The sequence below is a fragment of the Leptosomus discolor genome, chromosome Z (assembly GCF_034619465.1).
Source record: "Leptosomus discolor isolate bLepDis1 chromosome Z, bLepDis1.hap2, whole genome shotgun sequence".
Classification (NCBI taxonomy): Eukaryota; Metazoa; Chordata; class Aves; order Leptosomiformes; family Leptosomidae; genus Leptosomus; species Leptosomus discolor.
Genome location: NC_141419.1, coordinates 5195971 through 5217014, shown reverse-complemented (window position 1 = coordinate 5217014; position 21044 = coordinate 5195971). Strand labels below are relative to the sequence as shown.

The following is a 21044-nucleotide window of genomic DNA, read 5'->3' as shown; positions in this document are numbered from 1 at the left end:
TGTCTGGCTAGAATTCTAGCACATATGTGGATTGTAGGAGAAGGACTGTCTTCTTCAGGGCTTGGGCAGGAGTAACACCCACTGTCTTAGTGCTGATCCGCACGTTGCCTCCTGTAATTCCTTTAACACGTATGGCAAGATGGGTTTTTTAAATTTATTTTTCTCTCTTGATGATTTCTATGCGTTTTCCAACAGTGCTCAGGTTGCTCTATGCTTGTGTGCATCCTCCCGTTATGTCTTGTTGCTCCTTTGCAGTGCACCAAGCTTGGCTCCCACCTGAACACCTTGCTGGATCACTACCAGCAGTTCCAGGAGGTGGCAGAGTCTCTCAGGATGTGGCTGCAGGAGAGCGAAGCTGCCGTTGGGAAACTGCTCTCGGAGACGGTTCCTTCAGATCCTGCTGTTCTGCAAAAGCAACTTGCCAGTGCTAAGGTACGGGGTCCTTGGGTGACCTCCTGGGGGAGCGTTGGAGCCTGTACGGGAATTTGGCTGCTGCTCTGAGCAGCCAGCAGCAGGAAGGAGACTCGACCTGTTCGCTGGTTTTTGTTGGTTGAGTGCAAAGATGCACCTGCAGGCTCAGCAGGTCCCGGCGCTGCAGATCAGGTGGAACCAGACTCTTCTGAGAGGTGCTCAGAGTAAGGGTCGGGAGCTGCAATCATGGACTGCCACAGGGAACATCCCAGTGGGACATGGCGGGTGACATTCCTCACCCATGAGGGTGGCTGAGCGCTGGGGCAGCCCAGACCCTCTGATCCAGTTCTGCCTGCAGCGTGGGGTTGGACCTTCTGACCTAGTTTATTATTATTATTAACAATTTTGTGATTAAGTGAACAGGATCCTTCAGGTTTACATGGAGCCCTGAGCTCCCCGCAGGTCTCTTGTGTGTGACCCACCACTGATTTTGCCTTGTCTCGTGTCAAAGCAGCAGCTGCAGGGAGACCTCGCTGAGCACCAGGTGCCGGTGGAGAAGCTCCAGAAAGCAGCTCGGTCCCTGCTGGAGGTACAAGGGGAGCCAGCCCCAGACCACAGGCACATTCAGGAAACAACAGGTATGGAGCAAAGCAGCCGCCTGCAGTAGCAGGGGTGGTTGGGGAGAGTGTGAAAACGAACCAGAGAGGGAGGAAAGGTGAAGTCACCCGCTTTGGGGGAAGGTGGGGCAAAGGTGCACAGCAAGGCGTCTTCAGGGCTTGTGTTTGCACATGGAGAGCGCTGTCGTCCAGGTTGGCCGTTTGTGTTGAGTCCCCTGTCCCGCTGTTGAGTTTGGGGATGGAGATTCATTGTCAGTGAGAGTTTGACAGGAGCCAAAGATGATCCTTGCTGCTCTCTGAGCACCAGGCAAGAATCTCTTTGCCCCTGATTCTCCTTTTGCGCTGATCTCTGCAGATGCCATCGTGAGCCGCTTCCAGAGCCTCTCCCAGCAGATGAGCGAGCGCTCGGACCTGCTGCAGAAATCCATCGCTCAGTCCCAGAGCGTCCAGGAGAGCCTGGAGAGCCTCCTCCAGTCGGTGGCCGAGATCGAGAAGAACCTGGAGAGAGAGCAGCCGGCCACGCTCTCCTCCGCCTCCATCCAGGACTCCCTTGCCACGAGTGCGGTAAGGCTGGTCCCTGAGCTCCCTCACCTCAAACACGGCTGTCTGCAGGACCTGAGCTGTGCAGGCAGTTGCTGGGGGTTAGCTACAGTATTCCGAAAGCACACAAAAAAACCCTAAAAAGGGGTATGAGCAGAACCTTTACTTAATTTCTTTAAGCCACAACACAGACCTGTTGAAAGTCTCCTTTCTTTGCTAACAAGACTGGGATATCACTGGGGAAAGGCAGAGCAGGTTGGGGAGATCAGAAAGGAAAGGAAAACTGTGATAGAAAACTATTCTTGCCCAACCCTGGTTGTCTCGAAGCGAGTGCTGCTATCCCCAAGGACGGCCCAGCCTGTTCATGCCAATTCAGTTTTGCTCAAGAGCCTTCCTAAAATGGCATCTCTTTCTGTGTTTGCTTGCTACAGAAGCTGAAGCAGGACATTGCCAGGCAGAAGAGCTGCCTGGAAGCCACCCGTGAGATGGTGACACGGTTCATGGAGGCGGCAGACAGCCCCACGGCCTCTGCCCTGCAGGGCAAGCTGGCAGAGGTGACGGAGCATTTCGGCAGGCTGTGCCAGCAGCAGCGGGAGAGGGAGGACGCGCTGAAGGGCCTCCTGCCAAAGGTCGAGCAGTACGAGCAGCTCTCGGAGAAGTTGCAGCAGTTCACGGAGAGCAGAGCACGGATGTTGGCATCCGGGAACCAGCCGGATCGGGACATCGCTCGCTTCTCTCAGCACATCCAGGTGAGATGCAGGGGGAGAAGACTCCATCTGCGTCGGGTTTCTGGGGCAGGGCTGTTTTGCAGTGATTTCTTCCCAGGCAAACAGCCCCCAGTTTGCTCCCAGGCTGGCAGGATCCACAGGACCTGTGCTGGCTCTTTGCCTGGGGAAGGGAGCATGGCTGGAGCGGCTGAGGCTGTTTCCGGCAGTGAGAGAAGAATGGCATTTCCCTGGAGCCAGGCTGGTTTTCGGAAGGGATCTCTAGCCAGGCTCTTAGGGGCCAGTCCAAATATAGCAAGGTTTTACCAATTAAAGACTCCATGGGGTCAATACAGCAGAACACCCGAGTGCTGGCAGTAAGCGCAGTGCAGGATGTGACAAAGCCCTCTGAGATGCCGTGGGTTGTGGTGGCCAGTCACGGCTGCACGGGATTCCTCCTGGCTTCCTACGAGTGCTCTGCTGCGGGGGGTGGTTTGGCCACTGCCTCAGAAATGCTCTAAGCTGGCGTAAAACCAGACACTTGTGCTGTGGGGGGATTGATTTGGCTTGGTCTAGGGTTCTCCATCCCATTCACTGCGTGGCCTTAGACCAGCACTGGGGAAGGTGGGACTTGCTCCTGCAGCTGCTTAAAGTATTTGCTGAGCCAGAGCTGGAGGAGCAGGTGGGACTGAGCCATGCCTGCCCATTCAGTGCTGGTGCAATTGATGGTGTTGCCCACGGAGGGTCTCTTCACCTTGCCAGGACACGGGGCTGTCTGGTTCATCCCCTCTGCCCGAGTCTGCTGGCAGGGACACGGTTGGCATCACCCTTTGCTCTTGGCAGGAACTGAATTCAGAGATGAGGCAGCACCAGGAGGACCTGGCCACCCTGGAGCACCTGGCTGCGGAGCTGGGCTCTTGTGGCTTCGCCCCTGGTGCCTCCCAGCAGCAGGAGAAGCTGCAGAGCCTGAAGAAAGACTTCCTGCAGCTACAGAAGGTGGCAAAAGAGAGGTGAGTCCCAGGGACCTGGTCACTCCCTTGAGAGGTGAGGGGCTGGCTTCGTGGTCAGAGCAAGACCCCGTGGAGATCTCTTTTCCACGGGGGGGGGGGGGGGGGGGGCGGTGCATGAGCAAACTCTTCCTGCCTCCCTCTTCCCACACCAGGAGACGTAAGGCAGCTCGCTCCAGCTGACGCTTTAAAAAAAGCCTTGGCTGGGGGCGTTGTGAAAAATTCCTGGTGCTGCAGGAGCCAGCGTTCGTGCGTTTCCCGGCGTGTGGGCTGCCACAGCTCCATCCCAGAGCATCTTGCCGGAGGGGAGCGGGGTGCTGGTGGAAGACGAGGAGCCTGCCCCAGGCGTGCTCTCCGGGAGGTGACAGAGCAGAGCAGCCTGTCCCCAGAGTGCCCCTGACGTGGGGATAAAGGGGAGCTTTAGCAGCACTTTGAGCTCGAGTCGGCCATGGCAGCTCGAGCAGGGTCAGAGCGACAGCTTGCCTGTGTCCCTGGAGGGGGGGTCACACCTCCCAGGCTGTATCTCCAAACTCCCCGGGGAATACAGGGAAGGTGATGAGGAAAAGCAGATGAATCTCATAATAATCCCCAGTAGTTCAGCACCGCGCAGAGACCTGCCTCCAGCCGGCCCTGTGCAGGCTGCTTGCAGCTGCGGTGGGCGAGGGCGAGCTGGAGGGGCCCGTGGCTCCCGTCCGACTGCCTTGTTCCTCTGGGACGGGCTGAATAGATGAGAGCTGTGGCCAGGGAGGAGGGGCAGCACAGCCTGGCCTCCCCCGGGCTGCAGCTGGCTGCAGTGAGATGGCATGAATGAGCCCTGTCTTCCCAAAAGCTTCACTTCCCCCAGGACAAAGAGCCCGGTGCAGAGCCAGCGCAGGTTGGCAGTGGTGGTCGTGCGGCTGTCGGCTACCGCGGTGGTGCTGGAGCAGCCCCGAAAGTGCCACCGGCCACGACTTTGGGGGGGCAGCAGCAGTGAGGGGCAGGCTGTGGTGTGCACCCCACGTTGGCTGGCACTTTGTGCGCTGTTCCTAAGCAACATCTAATAATAATAATAATAAAAAGAAGGGCTCCTAGAGACACAACTGTGCTACATTGAAGCTGGGGTAATTGCAAGGCAAAGCACGAGCTCTGACTCTCCGAAACCTTTTCACTCTCAGAGAAAAGGATGCGTCGTCCTGCCAGGAGCAACTGGATGAATTTCGGAAGCTGGTCGGGGCCATGAGGAAGTGGCTGAGGGAGAGCGAAGGCAAAATACCGCCTGCTGAGACCTCCCTGGGCACCCAGGAGCTGCAGCAGCGCAGGCAGCAGATCCAGGTGTGCAGAGAGAGCCTGAACCAGACTGGGAAAGTTGGCAGCTGGTGTGGAAATTCTGGAATGTGAAATAAATCCCAGGAAGCAGAGTCCTGGGAGGTGTCTTATGGTCTTAGGATTCCTGGGCTCACCGGTTCTTGCTGCTGGGCTGCAGCCCCTCGTGTGTGTGCATCCAGTGGTCCCTGGCCTGTGGAGAAGGGAGCAGTGTGAAGATCCTATTGGGCACTGCCTGGTTTCCCTTCCCTACCCCTGCCTGCTTTGGGCAGGATTTGGGAGTGGGAGACCCCAGCACACTCATTTTCACTGAGTGTTTCCCCTTGCTAGACACGGAAGGTGGCCTCCTGTCGTCTGAGCCCCCACTCCTCTCCAACACTCTGATTCTTTAAATCTGGGTATCCCAAGGGTTTGGCTCAGAGGCTGAGCAGTGTCTGCTGAGTCACCTGCAGCCCTCGCACCCCATGGCACACCACTGGGCTCTGCCAAAAGCAGCGGGGACTGAACTCAGGCGAGGCTGAGTTGTGTGGAGAGGAGGAGGGAGGTCCCCGAAACAGGAGGAGGGAAAAGAAGGTTTCCTATGACAGACCTGCTCATTAGAGAAGAGCTTTTCACTCTTTGATTCCCTCCAATAAAAATAAATGTAAAGACACTCACATTCCCGGTGCAGTCCGCTTGCCATGCGCCAGGGCGCCCTTGGCCAGTTCCCTGGGCACTGTGTCCCAGTGCCACTGAGCCACCACAGAGGTAACAGGCGAGGAAGGGAGGGCTGCAGCCAGGCAAGCACGGCCTCCAATCCTGACTTTTGCTTTTGACCAGGATCTCCTAGAGGACTGGAAGGGGAAGGGGGCCCAGGTGGAGGAGATCGGCCACAGAGGGACCCTCCTGGAGAACCTGATAGTGGAGATTACGGCCCCCGACACCCCGTCCAAGACAGGTGAGTTGCACCCCGCTCCCCTGAAGATGCCTTGTTCCTTGGCACTCTGCTTTCACCACTGCATCTTCTCTGAGCCTGCCTCAAGCAAAAAATGAGGGAGTTTGCCCCTTTTAACAAACTTCAGGGGGCCCGGGGGGGGTCTGAGTATCATGGGGCTCAGCCCCGTGGTCGAGTTGCTGGTGCTCGTTGTGTTAATGCATCACCTGAGCACTCAGAGCCCACCAATTTGGCTTAATTTGCTGTAGCAAAATGAGCACTGAATTACCCTGCATTTGCCGTGAGCCCAGCATGGGGACACGTACCACTGCTCGGATGGAGCATAGGAGCTTCAGGTTGCTGCAGCGTGGGGGTCTGGAGCTTGTGGGGGTGGATCCTGCTTTCTCTTGGTGATGTACTTCAGCCTCCTGAGGGCTGGAGTGTTCTAATCAAACTCCAGTATTTGGGTTTCATATCTGGATGAAATTTAAGACTGTGATATTCAGACGTGATTTACTATTCTCCTTTTTGGCTTCAAGTCTGTGAAGTAATGAGATTATGTCTGGTTCATTTGGAAACCAACAAAAAGATGTCTTCCAGCTTGTGAGAACAAGTCCCTGGACTCTTATCATTGATGGGCATTTATGGGAATTCACAGTTGAGATCTGTTTGTTAGGATTAACTTGATGAACAGTTCAGTGGGAAACCTCCAAGAGAAGTGGGGAGAGGCTTCTTGTGGGTGACCCACATGGGGTGACCAAAGCTGCAGCCCCTTACATCCATGCTTTAAAATGTGTAGTTAGACTTACCTGATAATGTTCCTGATTAATCCCCTTTTGTTGTGAACGTAGCTGTGATATCTGATGTCCAAGGAGGGCACACTGGCTCATCCTGCGTGGAGCCTCTTGGCAAAGACAGCATGTCTGTGCACCAAGGCGGGTTTAGAGAGGTTCATCCCATAAAAAAAGGAGAATATGGGGGAGTTAATCTCTTCAGGGAAGTTAATCCCTTCAGGGAAGGCATTCCGCAGCCTTGCTTGATGTTATAAACTGACACAGTCATGCTCAGGGTAGCAGCTCTCCAGGCCTGGAGAGATGGCCAGTGGTCCCCCATATTATGGTCCACGTGGAAGCCACGTCCACCCTGGTCTCTGGGCAATGTTGGTGCCCGGCTCCAGGCAGCTTCAGCTCTTCTGCTTCTGGTCCAGCGAGGCAGGAGCAGCTCCAGGAAAGGGAGTAGGGCGGGTGTGTCAGGAGGAGGAGAAATAAACGGACTCCAAATTGAACTGAGACCGATCGCTCGGTGCCGAGCCGGTGGGTTCATCAGTGCCAGGCGGGTGGGCCTGCGGAGACGCCGCGTCTGTGCTTGGTGGCCCCTGTGGTCCGTTCATCGCTTGCTGTCTGCATTCCTAACGCGTCTGTCTTGTCCCTCTGTCTGTCTCCGTCCCCTCTGCTCAGGTGCTGCGCTGCCCGCTCCGGGAGGGTCAGTAGGCAGCGTGAACGGATACCACACGTGCAAAGGTGAGCTCGCTGTGCCGGCACGCGCGTGCCGAGGCCGCTTCGCCGTCTCCCTGTCCGTTTTTGTCTGTGCGTTTCCATCCATGAGAATATAAACCACGATGTGACACCGTCAGCATCCCGTCGCCAGCCAGCTGAGCCTGCCAACAGGCTTGTGAATTCTCAGCCATGCTGTGCGGTAGCCGGAGCCACGGGACAGGCAGGCAGTGATGGAGGATGTAGGTCAGGCTGAAGGACGGAGAGGGGCAGCTCTGGGGAGTGACAGCACCCTCACACCCCATCAGGTGGTGTTAAGAGCTGATAAATGGGAGATCATTTTAAGGCCTGCAATTAAGTTTATTGGTTCTAAGGGATTATAACAGCATCCAACCCTTCAGTTTGAAGAGCAATTTTAATTATTGCCTGTTATCTGCTGTTAGTTCACTGGTTCAGCGAAGTAATAGGTGCATAAAAATGGCTGTGTATTTTGGTGTCAAATTATTTAACACTGTGTTAGCAGTGACATTGTGAAAGGGGGGCTCAGCTTGCATCAGTCTCACGAACACGAAGGCATTTGCTTTGTTTGCAAACTGTCAACATGCATACGCAGTGCAACTGGAAGGGCCCCTCTGGCATGAGAGGTGAGGGTAATCTGACATTGCTCTGCAGACAGACGGACGGCAGCGTGGCCTCTCGCTCCTCATGCTTGGCCGGCTGTGGCTGCCCAGGGCTAGATTAGTACCTGATAGTCCAGGTTAAGACGGGCAACGCGGGCAGCGGTCCTCATCTCAGGCTGCTTTTTGGTAACAGATCTGACCGAGATCCAGTGCGATGTGTCGGACGTGACCCAGCAGTACCAGGGCCTCGGTGCAGCGCTGCGGGAACGCCAGCAGCAGGTCTCGGCTATGCTGGAGAAGATGCAAGAAGTGCAGGAGGAGGCCAGCTCCATGCTGAAATGGCTGGAGTCGAAGGAACGAACGCTGTCAGAGCTGGATGCCTCCTCCTCGCCCACCAAGACGGAGACGATGAGAGCCCAGGCGGAGCACAACAAGGTAACTTCTCTTGCAGAGCAAAAAATGGGGATCAGAGCGTCTCCTCCCAAAGGTCCTCAGAGATGTGCTTTATTGCAGCAGGACTAGAAGGATTAGCCATGAGGATCTGCCCTGGGTTAAAGAAGGGCTTTCCCCAGAAGGGATTACAGGCAGGTCTGTGGAGCAGGAGCCCAGACGTGGTGCTCCACCTCTTTGCTTTTAGACCTGTTGCTTTCAGGCATTTGGCTCAGGGGAAAGGAGCTTATCTATAGTCCTTGTTGCTGGGTCACTCCAGCTTCTCCTGGAAAGCAATTCCCAGCCGTTCCCTGCTCTTGGAGCCAAGTTAGCTCATAATACTGCTAGTAAAATGGTGTCATTAAAGAGCAAAGAACAGAATTTGTCCAACTCCAGCTTGTAGTTGCTGCTTCATTCCTACTCAGTGATGTCATTCTTCTACCCTGTATCTGAAGAAGTTCGAATGATTATTTTTCAGGCTTTTCTGGCTGAATTGGAACAGAATTCAGGGAAGATCCAGAAGGTGAAGGAAGCACTTTCTGGCTTGCTGGAGAAATATCCAGATTCTCCAGAAGCAGCGAACTGGAAGAAGATGCAGGAAGACCTGAGTAAGTGCCTGAAGCACTTAGTAAGGCTTCTGTCTTGAAATATCACATTAGAAGCAGTCTGGGATTGCAGGGCGATTCCAAAGTCACAGCAGAGCAGAGTCACTTCTGATTAAAATTCAGTAAATAATGAACTTATCTCCAAGCTGTCTGGTGTACAAGGTGTTCTGAGATGAGCACTGTCGTGATTAATGAAATCTGTGATGGATGTCTATTTTAAAGACTTGCCTCCTTGAATTACTCTTTAGGGAAAAAAAAGGGGAAAAAAAAAAAGCATTAGTGACATGGTTTGATTATTTTGATTAAAGGCTTCACTGATTGATATAAAATTCTAGTCATTAGTAAGGCTGACCTAGGTAATGAAATGTTGACTAAACAAGACTGTGTATTTAAGAAGAAGCCCAGAGATTCTCTTCTTTGAAATAGCAGGAACGTGTTTACGGAGTTCTCCGTCCAGGAGATCTGAATGTGCTGTGTGAGGACTGATACACATGAGAGTATCCTCATTTATCGAGCCAGGGATGTGAGATGGCTCACCCAAGGTCAGACCAGCTCGTGGCAGTAGTGACTAGAGTGCAGAAATCCTGCTTGCAAGGTTTTTTTTCTATCAGCTTCAAGACCACGTAGCCATTAGAAATGGGTAACGGCTTATTAGAGGGAGAGTGAATAGAGCCACACTAGTTCTGTTGAAAAGCCAAGGAAGTTTCCCATCGGGGAAACCACGGGGAGGGTAAAAAAACCTTCTCGATGGAGGGGTGGGCTGGCCGGGAGCGCGACCACCGCCAATGCAGCCGGTGCTTCAGATTGCAGGTGGGAGAGAGCCAGCCAGGCGACGGCCGAGCGGCAGCAGAAGCTGGAGGAGTCGGCAAACCAGCTGGCCAGCTTCCAGGCTGCCGAAGCCCAGCTGCGCCCTTGGCTCATGGAGAAGGAGCTGATGATGAGCGTGCTGGGACCCCTCTCCATCGACCCGAACATGCTGAATGCACAGAAGCAGCAGGTCCAGGTGAGCTGGGGGCTGGGTATGCATCTCCCTGTGGTGGGTTCAGGATGAGGAAGGGAGGGTGTCTCATCCAGGACGCGAGATGGAAGGTTGCGCTTGGAGTTATTTGTCTTGTAAGCACTCTGCCGTGCAGCGAGTGTTGGGAGACCTCATGGTTCCTCTCCCAAGTCCTCCAAACCCTGCTGAGCACAAACTACTGTGACTAACTTGAAATGGGTGCAGTGCTCAAACTCCCTTCCCCGCACTGGATTGACTCATCAATGAATCACTTGGCCCCTCTTGGAGAGTGAAATTGCTTTAAACAAGACTTGTGCTGATGCTCTGCAGGACTTGCTAATGCTGCCCCTCCACCTGGCAGCCTGCCCTTTCTGTACCCCCTGCTTCCAAATCCTAACATGTCCACAACTGGCCGCATCATAAAATAAAATGCCCCGGTTAACATAATTAGATTTCCTTCTCATCTAACTGGTTTATGTTACGTTACACAGCAGTAGGACAAATAAGAGAGAGAGCAAAGTCCTGGAGTCGCAGACCCCTCCCAGCTTTTTAAGTAGCAAGGTCGCAGTAAATCCTGGTCTACCCAGCTCAATTGCCGTCCCACCCCAGGGCTCGTTCCTACTGATTCCGTGGGCTGGATAAAGCCCCTGGAGGTCTGGTTTGTTTTGACTGTGTGTACTCGGAGCTGTCAGTTTTATGCAAACATTTTTGTGTTATTTCTGTTCCAGTTTATGCTGAAGGAATTTGAAGCTCGCAGACAACAGCATGAGCAGCTCAACCAGGCAGCTCAGAGCATCTTGACTGGCCCTGGAGATGTTTCTCCATCCACTAACCAGGTGCGGGAAGAACTCCAAGGGGTTAATCAGAAATGGTCCGAGTTAACGGAACGCCTCAACTCCCGCTCCAGCCAAATTGACCAAGCCATAGTAAAGAGCACCCAGTACCAGGAACTCCTCCAGGGCCTTTCCGAGAAGGTGAAGGCGGTTGGGCAGCGCCTGAGCAGCCAGTCTGCCATCAGCACGCAGCCCGATGCCGTGAAACAGCAGCTGGAGGAAACCAGTGAGATCCGCTCGGACCTGGACCAGCTGGAAGAGGAGATCGCAGAGGCTCAGACCCTCTGTGATGACCTCTCTGTCCTGATTGGGGAGCAGTATCTCAAAGATGAGTTAAAGAAACGTCTGGAGACGGTGGCCCTCCCTCTCAAAGGGCTGGAAGACCTGGCAGGTGAGACAGAGCAGAGAAGTCGTTTTAAGAGACGTTGGGATGTCAAACTCCACCCTTGCTTTTTGCCAAAGGGCTCTCCCATCACTGGGTTTCTAAGAATAATAGGGGAAGAACCATTTATTGGTTTTTAGGGTGCTTCATGGGTGTTTTATGTGAGACTAAGCGCAGGAGGGTTCACACTCCAGACCTACCTGGAAAGTGAGCAGATATGTTTAGTCCCGCTGATGTGGCTCTTCAACAAGCCTGCCTGGCTTGCAGCAGCATGACATGTGCTGTTCTTGGGGAAAAAAAACCCAAACTGTTTCCTAAATTCAGAATGGGGCATGGAGAAGACCCAATGGCCCCCCTCTAATCTTGGGATGCCTCTTCTGGTTCCGTATACAAGAGGTTGTATTTAGAGACCGATCAGGAGAACTGAGGCTACTGCGTTATCATTGCCTGTTACTACTTAAGAAATTTATGAATCAATGAGCAAAAAGGCTAGTGATGCAATGGAAAACTCCTTCCTGTTAATCAAAACACAGTTGGTGCATCTGAGATGATTTTAAATAATTGCACTTTGCTTATTTGATTTCAGCTTAATTGTCGCGTTCTAATCTTATTTCCGTTTCAGCCGACCGGATGAACCGACTCCAGACTGCGCTCGCAAGTTCCCAGCAGTTCCAGCATATGTTTGATGAACTCAGGACCTGGCTAGATGACAAACTGTGCCAGCAAGCTCAGAGCCAACCTATTTCTGCTAAACTGGAGAGGCTACAGAGCCAAATTCAGGAACAAGAAGAGTTCCAGAAGAGCCTCAACCAACACAGTGGCTCCTACGAGATGATTGTAGCCGAGGGAGAATCTTTGCTGCTTTCTGTCCAGCCTGGGGAGGAGAAGACCACTCTGCAAAACCAGCTGGTCACCCTCAAAACACACTGGGAAGAGCTCAGCAAGCAGGCTGCCAATAGACACTCTAAGCTCAAGGACTGTTTGCAGAAGGCTCAGAAGTACCAACGGCACACGGAGGACCTCCTGCCTTGGGTGGAGGACTGCAAGGCAAAGATGTCGGAACTGGAGGTAACTCTGGATCCAGTGCAGCTGGAGGCGACTCTTCTGAGATCAAAGGCTATGCTGAGTGACGTGGAGAAGCGCCGTTCCTTGCTGGAGATGCTGAACAGCGCTGCTGACATCCTGATTGATGCTTCCCAAACCGATGAGGATGACATTAGGGATGAGAAGGCTGGCATCAATCAGAAGATGGACGCCATCACGGAAGAGCTGCAAGCCAAGACCGGCTCCATTGAAGAAATGTCACAAAGGCTCAAGGAGTTTCAAGAGAGCTTCAAGAACATTGAAAAGAAGCTGGAAGGGGCGAAGCACCAGCTGGAGATCTACGATGCACTAGGGCCACAAGCCTGCAGCAACAAGAATTTGGAGAAGCTCAGGGCACAGCAGGAGGTGCTGCAGGCCCTGGAGCCACAAGTGGATTATCTGAAAAACTTCACTCAAGGTCTAGTAGAAGATGCCCCAGATGGCTCTGACTGTTCCCAGCTCTTAAGCCAAGCCGAGCTGGCTCAGCAGGACTTCAAAGCTGTGAAGCAGAAAGTAAATGACTGCTGTATACTCATGGAAAACAAGCTTGAAGGCATTGGCCAATTCAATAATCGGGTCAGGGAGATGTTCTCTCAGCTGGCGGATCTTGATGATGAGCTAGACAGCATGGGCCCCATCGGGAGAGACTCTGACAGCCTTCAGTCCCAGGCAGAGGACGTTCGCACATTCCTGGGCAAACTCCATAGGCTGAAGTCTGACATTGAAGCTTCTGAAAGTGAATGTAAGAAGATGCTGGAGGACGAAGGGAGCCCTGATTTATTAGGACTGAAACGTGAGTTGGAGACACTGAATAAACAGTGCAGCAAACTGACGGAGAGAGGCAAGAACCGTCAGGAGCAGGTAGAAACGACACTGTCTCGTGTCGAGGACTTTTACAGCAGGCTGAAGGAGCTGACCCACATGACAACAGCAGCGGAAGAGAACGAGGCATTGCAGTGGGTGGTGGGAACAGAGGTGGAAACCATCAACCAGCAGTTGGCAGACTTCAAGGTGAGTCTTTATGCTATAACGTTTCTGAAGTGGTATTTTGTGTTTGAAGGTCCGTCTTAGTGTTGTGGTCTTTTGCGTAGGACCTCTGGTCTTCAAGCTGTCGCGGCTTAGTTGTTTGTTGCTGTAATGTCAGCATTTTTGGTGTAGTAAAGTAGCCTTCCTCTGGAGAATATGAGATCAACTGCTGGACTTGATAGTCTGTGGTGAAAAGGTGCAGAAAGATTTTGTGATTAGGAGGAAAAACTCTTTTCCCTGTTCTCCTTTTGATGCGTAATGTTGGCGTGCCAGTACCTCGTGGGCTTGTAGAGGTGGTTGGCGTTTAGGTTTTAGGGGAGGAAGGGATGGGTTTTGAGTCCATCTGAACTGTCAGTTGGCATCATCTGAGAATCTAGTCCAGATCAGATCATTCTGCAGGTCTTTCTACCTGGCCCACCATTCCTGCTTGTTGTTCACTTCGTCTGGGCCACGTGTTACGTCCATTTTGGGGTCCTTGGGTACAAATAAAGTCACAGCTAAACTATGGGACAAGGGATACACACAGGGATTAAAACCAAGGCACAGTTTTGGTGTGGCCTGTTCATGTTTCCAGCAAAGAGCTGATGAAGACCATCAAGGCTTGTATGAAATGCTGAGAAGAAGGAAGAGTTGGAGTGTGTTAGATTTTTTTTTTTTTTTTAATACTGTATTATGGTGTTGGGTCATGCTGTTACACTGCATTAATTATATTAATACTGCTTAGAAATTCTCTTGCTGTGAAACTTCTATTACTGATGTGCTCAGTAGCTGATGATTGGGCTGATTTACATCTGGCTGCTCGTTTCCTGGTGTTAATGGGGGGTAGGAGGGGGAGGCATTTTTACAGCCATTTACTTTTCATCTCATGGCTAATTGATCCCGTTCCGCCGCTTAATAGCTCTGTGAAACCTTCACCAGGACAAGGTATTTCTGTTTTGGGGGTTGCCTATCCAAAAAAAAAGAGCTTGGAAGTGTTACTTACAGGGCAAACTCAAACTTACCTGATTTTGTTGCTGTTAACTCCTGTGTCGGGCAGTGTTTTGCATTGAGCTTGTGTTGATGGGGAGGATTTAATATCGTCATTAAACACCACACAGTGACTTGGAATGAATATATCCGAAAAGGGGGTTCTAGTCCTTAAAACCAGTGAAACTTTCCTGCAGAGCAAGGGATTATTCCCAGTTGGTGAGTGGGGCTGGCAGGCACAGCTTAACCCATCGTAGTGCTTGCAAACGGCCTATATCTCAGTGACCTTGAGGATGACCCTTTAAGACAACGGTGACCTGGGCTGTATGAGCCAAGGGCGCTTTGGGGGGGGTGACGTGTCCTTACAAGGAGTCATTCGTGGGCCATTGAGGCCACGTGGTGCAGTTGGGGTCTTGGTTTGTGGAAAAACGAAAGTAGGGTTTTGCTGCGTGGTGGCCGAGAATAAAATGGGGGAGAAGCAAGAAGGGTGGATGGAGCAATCGTGGTTACGCAGCAGCATTCCTCCCGTGCACGGTTCATCCAGAGAGCAAGCATTTTTGCACAAATTGTAAATGTTGCAGAGCAGATCTTTGCAAAGCCTCACCTTACGGTTGTCTCTAAGGGGAAATGCAATCCCAGATATCGATCTGCGCGTGGAAGGGCATCGCAGCGTACGGACAGGGACTGTCTGTACTCCGTCCGTGCAGGAGGGAGAGCGGTGGAGGAGTCTGGCTTGGGCTCTGGGGGAAGCGGGGAGCATGGGGGGGGGGGGGGGGGGGGGGCTTTTCTTGGTTTCACCAGGCTTTTATTTCTCAGCGCCTAAGACAATAGCACAACTTACTGGGATTGCAAACAAGATGCACGCACAGTGTGTCCAGGGGGGACCAGGAGCAGCTCCCCAGCTGGGCAGCGCCCCCCGGGGCGGTGTGGGGACGATGCGGCTGAGTGTGGGGTGGCTGGGGCTCTCCAGAAGCGGTCATGGTCTGTCTGTCCAGAAGGCTCAAATGCAGGCAGATATTATGTCTTAAGGCATTAATTTTAATGAACATCTGTGTAAATGAGATGCAAATTAGGCATGGCCCCAGGGCTCCAGGCAAGTTGCCAATGCAGCCCTGACAAAGGTGGGCACTTCTGGACTCATTGTGTTCAGATTTTAATGAAGAAGATATATTGAAAGCTCTGATGGAGGCCAAGAACAGATGACTTTTGAAGCAGCTTATACTTGAAGCTTCCCATATATTTTTCTTTTCCCGCCTGCAAACACCCCTCAAACTTGCCCCAAAAGGCCAGAACCTACAACAAACCCTTAACTTTTGGAGAACTGCCACCCATGCATTTCCTCTCTCCCCCTCAGCCTCTTTCCCAGGTCACAGAGGGACTAATCCTGGCTACGGGGAGGGATGAGCCCTCTCCCGCTGTAAGTGCTCCTCCTGGCCAGGTTTCTCAGAGGCAGGAGGCTGGGAAGCAGCTGTCGGATCTTGCTGGGGGGGGGGGGGGAAGCTTTGTTTGCAGGAGGTGTTTCGGTTCAGCGAGCGGGTGCGACAGTGGGGATGGCTACACCGAGGGGCTGAGCCTACGCTGGCTCCCACTGCCACCAGAAGCCAGGACGGCGATGCAGGGTGGACCTGGCCTTCAGGGAGTGGGGGAAAACTAGATATGGACTGGTTTGGAGCACGGTGTTGTTAGAGGATTACAAGAAACCCATCTGAAAGAGATTTTTTAAGGGGTTACCTAGTTTAGCCCCTGGTTTTATGGTGAGATCAAGTGCAGCTGAAAGGCATTTCTGTGGTTTGGAGTCTGTGCTTATATGGACATCCTGATGGATCGCTCCAGATACAGCTATGCTACAGAAAAAATAGCGTAGGTTTAGCTTATGTTAAGCTGTCAGAGCAAAGGAACCTCGTCTTTAACTCCTGATCTTCAGCATGAGTTTAACCCAAGTAACTCTTTCCATTGCTGCCTCTCTGAGGAGCCCCTTTTTTGTGTAAAAGGATACTAAAAGTTGGAAGAATCTTTCTGGGCCGAGTCTCCACAAGCATCAGATGGCTAAGTCAGGCTTTTCGGCATGAGGGACAAGCAACAGCTACCAGCAAGAGTTCCTTGTAGGAGCTTTCAGGCTGGAGCATTTCTTCACCCTCTGATCTCTCTGCTGTCAGCTCAGGTTTCTCCAAGCTTACACTAATATTAAATTTTAATGACTGGAATCAAATGAGCTACAGCTGAAATGTTACTAAACATAACGGCTATGTTGATTCAGTTTAGCAAACAGCAGAATTCCCCAGGTACGGACAACAGACGGAGGGTCATGCAGAGATGTAGAGATTTTCTCCGTCTCGTGCTCTCCAGCGTCAGCAACCCCTGACCTAGAAGACCCCGAGTTACAACCGTTCCTCCCAAAGATTGGGAAACTAATGCTGTAATTCAGTAAGGCTTGTGCTGTTCAGTGCAAGTGGCTCAAGAAGCAGAGGTGAGATTTGCTGGTTTGGGAGCGGTGGTGCCAGAAAGCCCCAGGCATGGGCTCGTCTTGTCTGCTCAAAGAGCATCCATCAGCCTGGGCCACGCAGAGCTGATGGCGTCAAATTCTTTGGTGTTTATTGGGGAAACTGTGCTGGGGTAGCTTGGCCTGCTGGATTTTGTTTATTTTATCTTTTATACAGTGGATTTTGAACTTGGGTTTCAAAGCCTGGCTGGTACTTAGCGTGGGCAATTCTGAGCTGGGACCGTCTCTGATTCACCACGTTGTTTTTGGACAAACTCTAACGTTGCCATATTTCCCCTACAAAGCAGAGTGTAATGCTCAGCCCTGGGTCAAAGGCACTAGCAGAGATTTTTAGGCTTGCTGCAGTACAGAGCAATGCTTGGGAGTGGAAGGACGCTGTTGCCTCCCCAGTTGTATCACGCCAGAGTGGTTTTGCTTTGCTGGGGACACTTCCCTCCCCGTGATGAAGATGAGAGCAGACACGGGGTGTCCTGCCTTACTTCCAAGTTGTGCTCGACAGCCAGAAGGGATTTCTGCAAGAGGCTGGAGAACTTGACCCAAAATAAAACCCAAGGAAAAGCATCAAACGTGATGTAACCGAGCGGTCGCCATCGTGTTCAAATTGGTGCAGATGCAGTTGGCTGAAGAGGAAGACGCGTGATGACACCTCCGCGCGCGGCTGCACCTCCGAGTCGACTTGCCGGCCCCCTCCCATGCCGGTGGCCCCCGCTGTCACCGCAGCTGCGCTTCACCCCACGTCTGCTGGCGGCGTTGGGGCACGGCAGAGGAATGCCGGCGAGCCAGGACCTGCCGCAGCTGGCACACGCCGCGCCGCTTATCCAGGATCTCGCCTCCGAGTATTAATTAAACCCCACCCTTGCGCCAGCCGAAGAGGAGGGGGGAGCAGGAGGGGGTCTGCTGTGGGGAGCAAGGAACCGACGCATCTGACCCTTGTGGGCGATAGCTTTGCCAGGGCAGGTCGTGGGGAAGGGAGGGAAGAGATGAGATTTTGGGCTTCTGCCTCTCCTCCTGCTGTGGATTTTTGGGGAGGCTATTTGAAACCGGAGTTGCTCAATGCGGTGAACTCGGGCACCGCTCCTTCACACCAATAAAGGTTTTATGCTGGACGATGGAGAGGGGGAGGGAGGGAGAATCCCTAGACAGCAATAACTGAAGCCGCACTCCCATTTTATTTTAGAGCAGGTCAGGTCGTCTGGGGCCTGCGGAGCCCTCGTGCCTCCAGCACCCTCTTTGTCTGCTTAAATAAAAAAAATAGGAAAGAAATCCCAGGAGGGGTGATGCAGTGAGTGAGTAAAGCCCTAAACAGCATTAGTCATCTTGCCATTCAGATGCCGCTCTGTCTAATCCTGCTCCGGGTCCTCCCCGCTTCACCCGAAGTAAAAGGAGCAATTAGCTGGCGCTCGTTGCGAGCCCGCGCGCGCACCCCCGCGCCCTCCCCACCGCTGCCCCCCTTCGCGGCAGGACGTCGGCTCTCTTCGGCGCTCTATTTATGACTCTCTTAATTCCCCCAGCCTTTCAGACGGGGAGGTGACTCAACGGCGCTATCAGAAATGCCACCGTTGACAATAACTGTTTGCCTCGTGCCCGGTGTCCCTGGGTTTAGCCCAGGTGCTGCTGCCCGAGGCTGCTGCTTTTCAGGAGAGAGGGCCCCGGTGACACGTGGCCTTGGGGGTACAGGGGGGCTCACAGGCATCGCATCCCCCCCGTGAGCTGTTGTCGTTGGCATGGGGCATTGGTGGCAGGGAGAGCCAAGGGCCGGGGACTTGGCTGCCCAGCGCCGTGCGGTGTTTCACAGTGGTTATTTTGGAAGAGGACTGAAATGGGTGGTTTCTTCCCGAAAGTTTATCCCGTTTACATTTGCAGAGTGTGCTCCTCAGCGGGCTGGGGATGAGCGCGGTCCCTGATGGCACAAGTGGCGTTTTGTGATCATCACTTGTAAGACAGACGTATGATGAGTGTAGGGGTCTTTTACAACGTAGATGCCTTCTGTGATTCTATAATTCTATCTCTGTGACCGGCGGCTTTACTCCCACCACTGCAGAGCTGCTCTTGAGGATGGGCAGAGGAAAACCAGCATCCCATCTTGGGATCGCAGGGCTGAACTGGAGAGCAGGAACAAATCCGTGTGCTGATGAGGCAAGGTATTTACACCAAAGTATTTCCACTCAAAGCCTTAATTTCTCAAGACAGCACATTAGCTGCCGCTAGCAGGCACGTGTGCTTGCAGGCGATGCCTGAGCACCCAGCCTGGGCCTCCAGGGAGGCTTTTTTGGTGACTCTGCACCCAACCATGTGGCCAAAGACCCCGTCCGTAGCTGGGAGTGCATCACCGGTGGGGGCTTCAGAGGTGGGTGGGAGAGGGGATGTGGGTTTCTGGGATGGGACAGGGAAGGGACACTCTGCCACTTGCTGTGCCCTAGCCTGGCCAAGGGTATTTTTAACCCTTCTGTGCCCCCGGAGGAATGTGCGCGGCTCCCGACAGTCGTCCAGTTGGGAGCAGCTGGGTGGGACTGGGCTGGGAGCAGGGACAGGCTGCACGACGGTGTCTTCTCATTGAACGCTTTCCAGACCTACTTAAAGTATCTCTGGCTAGTATTTTCAGCATCAGCAACACACGCAAAAATGCCTCCTCTCTGACAGCTGTTAAGCTGCCTTAAAGGCACCATCTCCCCTTGTTGGGCAAGAGGATGATAAATGGGGGGTGATAAGCGTGGGCTGTGCCAGGTGACGGGGCTGTCACCAAACCCAGCTGGGGCGAGTGGCCCAAGCGGAGCTGCAAAGCCACGGTGACGTTCGGTGCACTTCTAACCTGGTAATCTGGGGGTGTTGTAAATAAACAGGTTTGCACAAGAGGCACTTGAGCGCGAGTGGCCCCTGCAGCCTCCTCGTTCCTTGGAAATAAATTTTATCGCAAAGGGAAGAGCAAACATGCCCCTGGAGCTCGTCCGCCCCGAAGGGAGTGTGGCTGGTGCACTTGTTCATCAGCGAGCCGCAGATGGGTTTTGACCTTGACTTGTCAGCGGGCAGGCACGGAGGCACAGGCACTTCCCTGATCCCGAGCAAGCAGAGAACAAGAGCAAATTAAGCCAAGAGCTGCTGAGTCCGACCAAATCATAGTGAGGCTTTTATTTTATTTTATTTTATTTTATTTTGTCTTGACCGTAAAACAATTAGGCTGTGATCAAATGGCCACTTTCAGGAGCCGGTTTGGGTCACTGCTCCAAAGCCACCCACTTGCAGATGCTTTGGTGACCCTGCCAGCTCTCAGCTAAGGGAAATGGCCGTAGGAATGTCCTCTCACAGGAGCTCTCGTTAGCTCGTGGTGGTGACACTTCACAGTGTTTCCAGGAGATACTAAAAATACCAGCTTTGCATAAGACCGGGAGAGCTGAGGATCCAAGGGAGGAGGAGATGGGAAGCTTTTTGTCTCTTGAGCAGAGGAGAGAGAGGAGCTTAGTCCCAGCGGGATGCAGCTATGGAGGGTGGATCCGTGGGGAAGAGGGTGGTGGAGTGAACACAGGACTTTCCCATCACACACAGCATCCGAGCAAGTCACCGTTCTCCGCTGGGGAAGGGAGTGACTGTGGCCGCTGGGTCTGGAGCAGACGGGGGCTTCTCTGGGGAAGGGTTTGGGCTTGGATTAGTCACCGCAGTGTTTCAAGAACAATTGCCAATTCTTCTGCCGATGGAGTGGTTTAAAATGTCTCCCATCCAGAGGATTCTCTGGATGATAACTCACTTACCTCACTTCCTAAAGAGCCTCCAGAGCAGTTTATTAATCACTCCATCCCTCAGCTCTCCCTACTGTCCCTGATTACTCTGACACTGGGTGAGGAACCGCTTCTGCAATTTTCCTTTTCCCTGGGGTGGGCAGTAGGGTGACAGCACCCTGCCCGTGGGTGCTGGGTCACTGGCAGCATGGAGCGGGATGGCCAGAGAGCCCAGGGCGCTTCATCCACCCTCGTGCAGCACCAGAGCAAAGCCTGGCAAAGCCACGGAGGGGAATTTACAGGAAAACCGGGCAGCTGAGGACAAAAATGGGCATTTCAGCAGTTTGCACCTCCTGTGCCCAGTCGAGCTCTCGGCCACGAGAACCCTGGTATGTGGCTCTACACTTCACTTGTAGTCCTGACTCAGGTTGTGCTGGGGTGTTTCGGGGTGCTCTGTGCACACAGACAGAGTGCCGGGGGAGCCCCGGGTTCCGCAGCAATCAAGCGCTGAATGCCACAATGCGGGGCTGTGCCTGAGCGCTGCTGTAACACGTGGGCTCTGCGCTTCATTCAGGAGAATTATTTATACCAACATCTACATTAGCTGCCTTGGGTCCTCGCAAAAATAAAGTAAATTTAACAACGCAGTGCTCGCTGCATCCGTACATCCAAACTGCAGAATATTTTTCAAGGAGTTTGGTTTTTAACTTCATTCTAAAACTTTTCCAGTGGAGGTGCAGACCCCCATGGAGCCACCCAAGGTTTCCACCCGCAGCCCTGCGGAGGAGTGTCCCGAATTAACAGGCTACAGGTTGCACATCGCTGCTTGAAGGGTGTGCTGGCTCCCTGCATCACGAACAGCCGTACCCTTTGAAGAGGGGGAGTGTGTGGTGGCAGAGGCCTGAT

The 21044-nt window shown here is 53.1% G+C and overlaps 1 protein-coding gene across 5 annotated transcripts in view; it reads left to right on the top strand.

The window, feature by feature from the left end:
- The window catches only part of MACF1 (microtubule actin crosslinking factor 1), a 145292-nt gene that overhangs the window by 79398 nt on the left and 44850 nt on the right, over positions 1–21044 (top strand). For all 5 annotated transcript variants that reach the window (XM_086479561.1, XM_086479559.1, XM_086479560.1 and 2 more), the window contains 13 exons: positions 256–432; positions 926–1049; positions 1384–1592; positions 2000–2317; positions 3116–3282; positions 4434–4590; positions 5401–5518; positions 6952–7014; positions 7801–8042; positions 8515–8644; positions 9445–9644; positions 10367–10862; positions 11476–12947. In XM_086479561.1, coding sequence (XP_086335687.1) covers positions 256–432; positions 926–1049; positions 1384–1592; positions 2000–2317; positions 3116–3282; positions 4434–4590; positions 5401–5518; positions 6952–7014; positions 7801–8042; positions 8515–8644; positions 9445–9644; positions 10367–10862; positions 11476–12947 — 3873 coding nt within the window. The remainder of the gene's footprint in view (positions 1–255; positions 433–925; positions 1050–1383; positions 1593–1999; positions 2318–3115; positions 3283–4433; positions 4591–5400; positions 5519–6951; positions 7015–7800; positions 8043–8514; positions 8645–9444; positions 9645–10366; positions 10863–11475; positions 12948–21044) is intronic.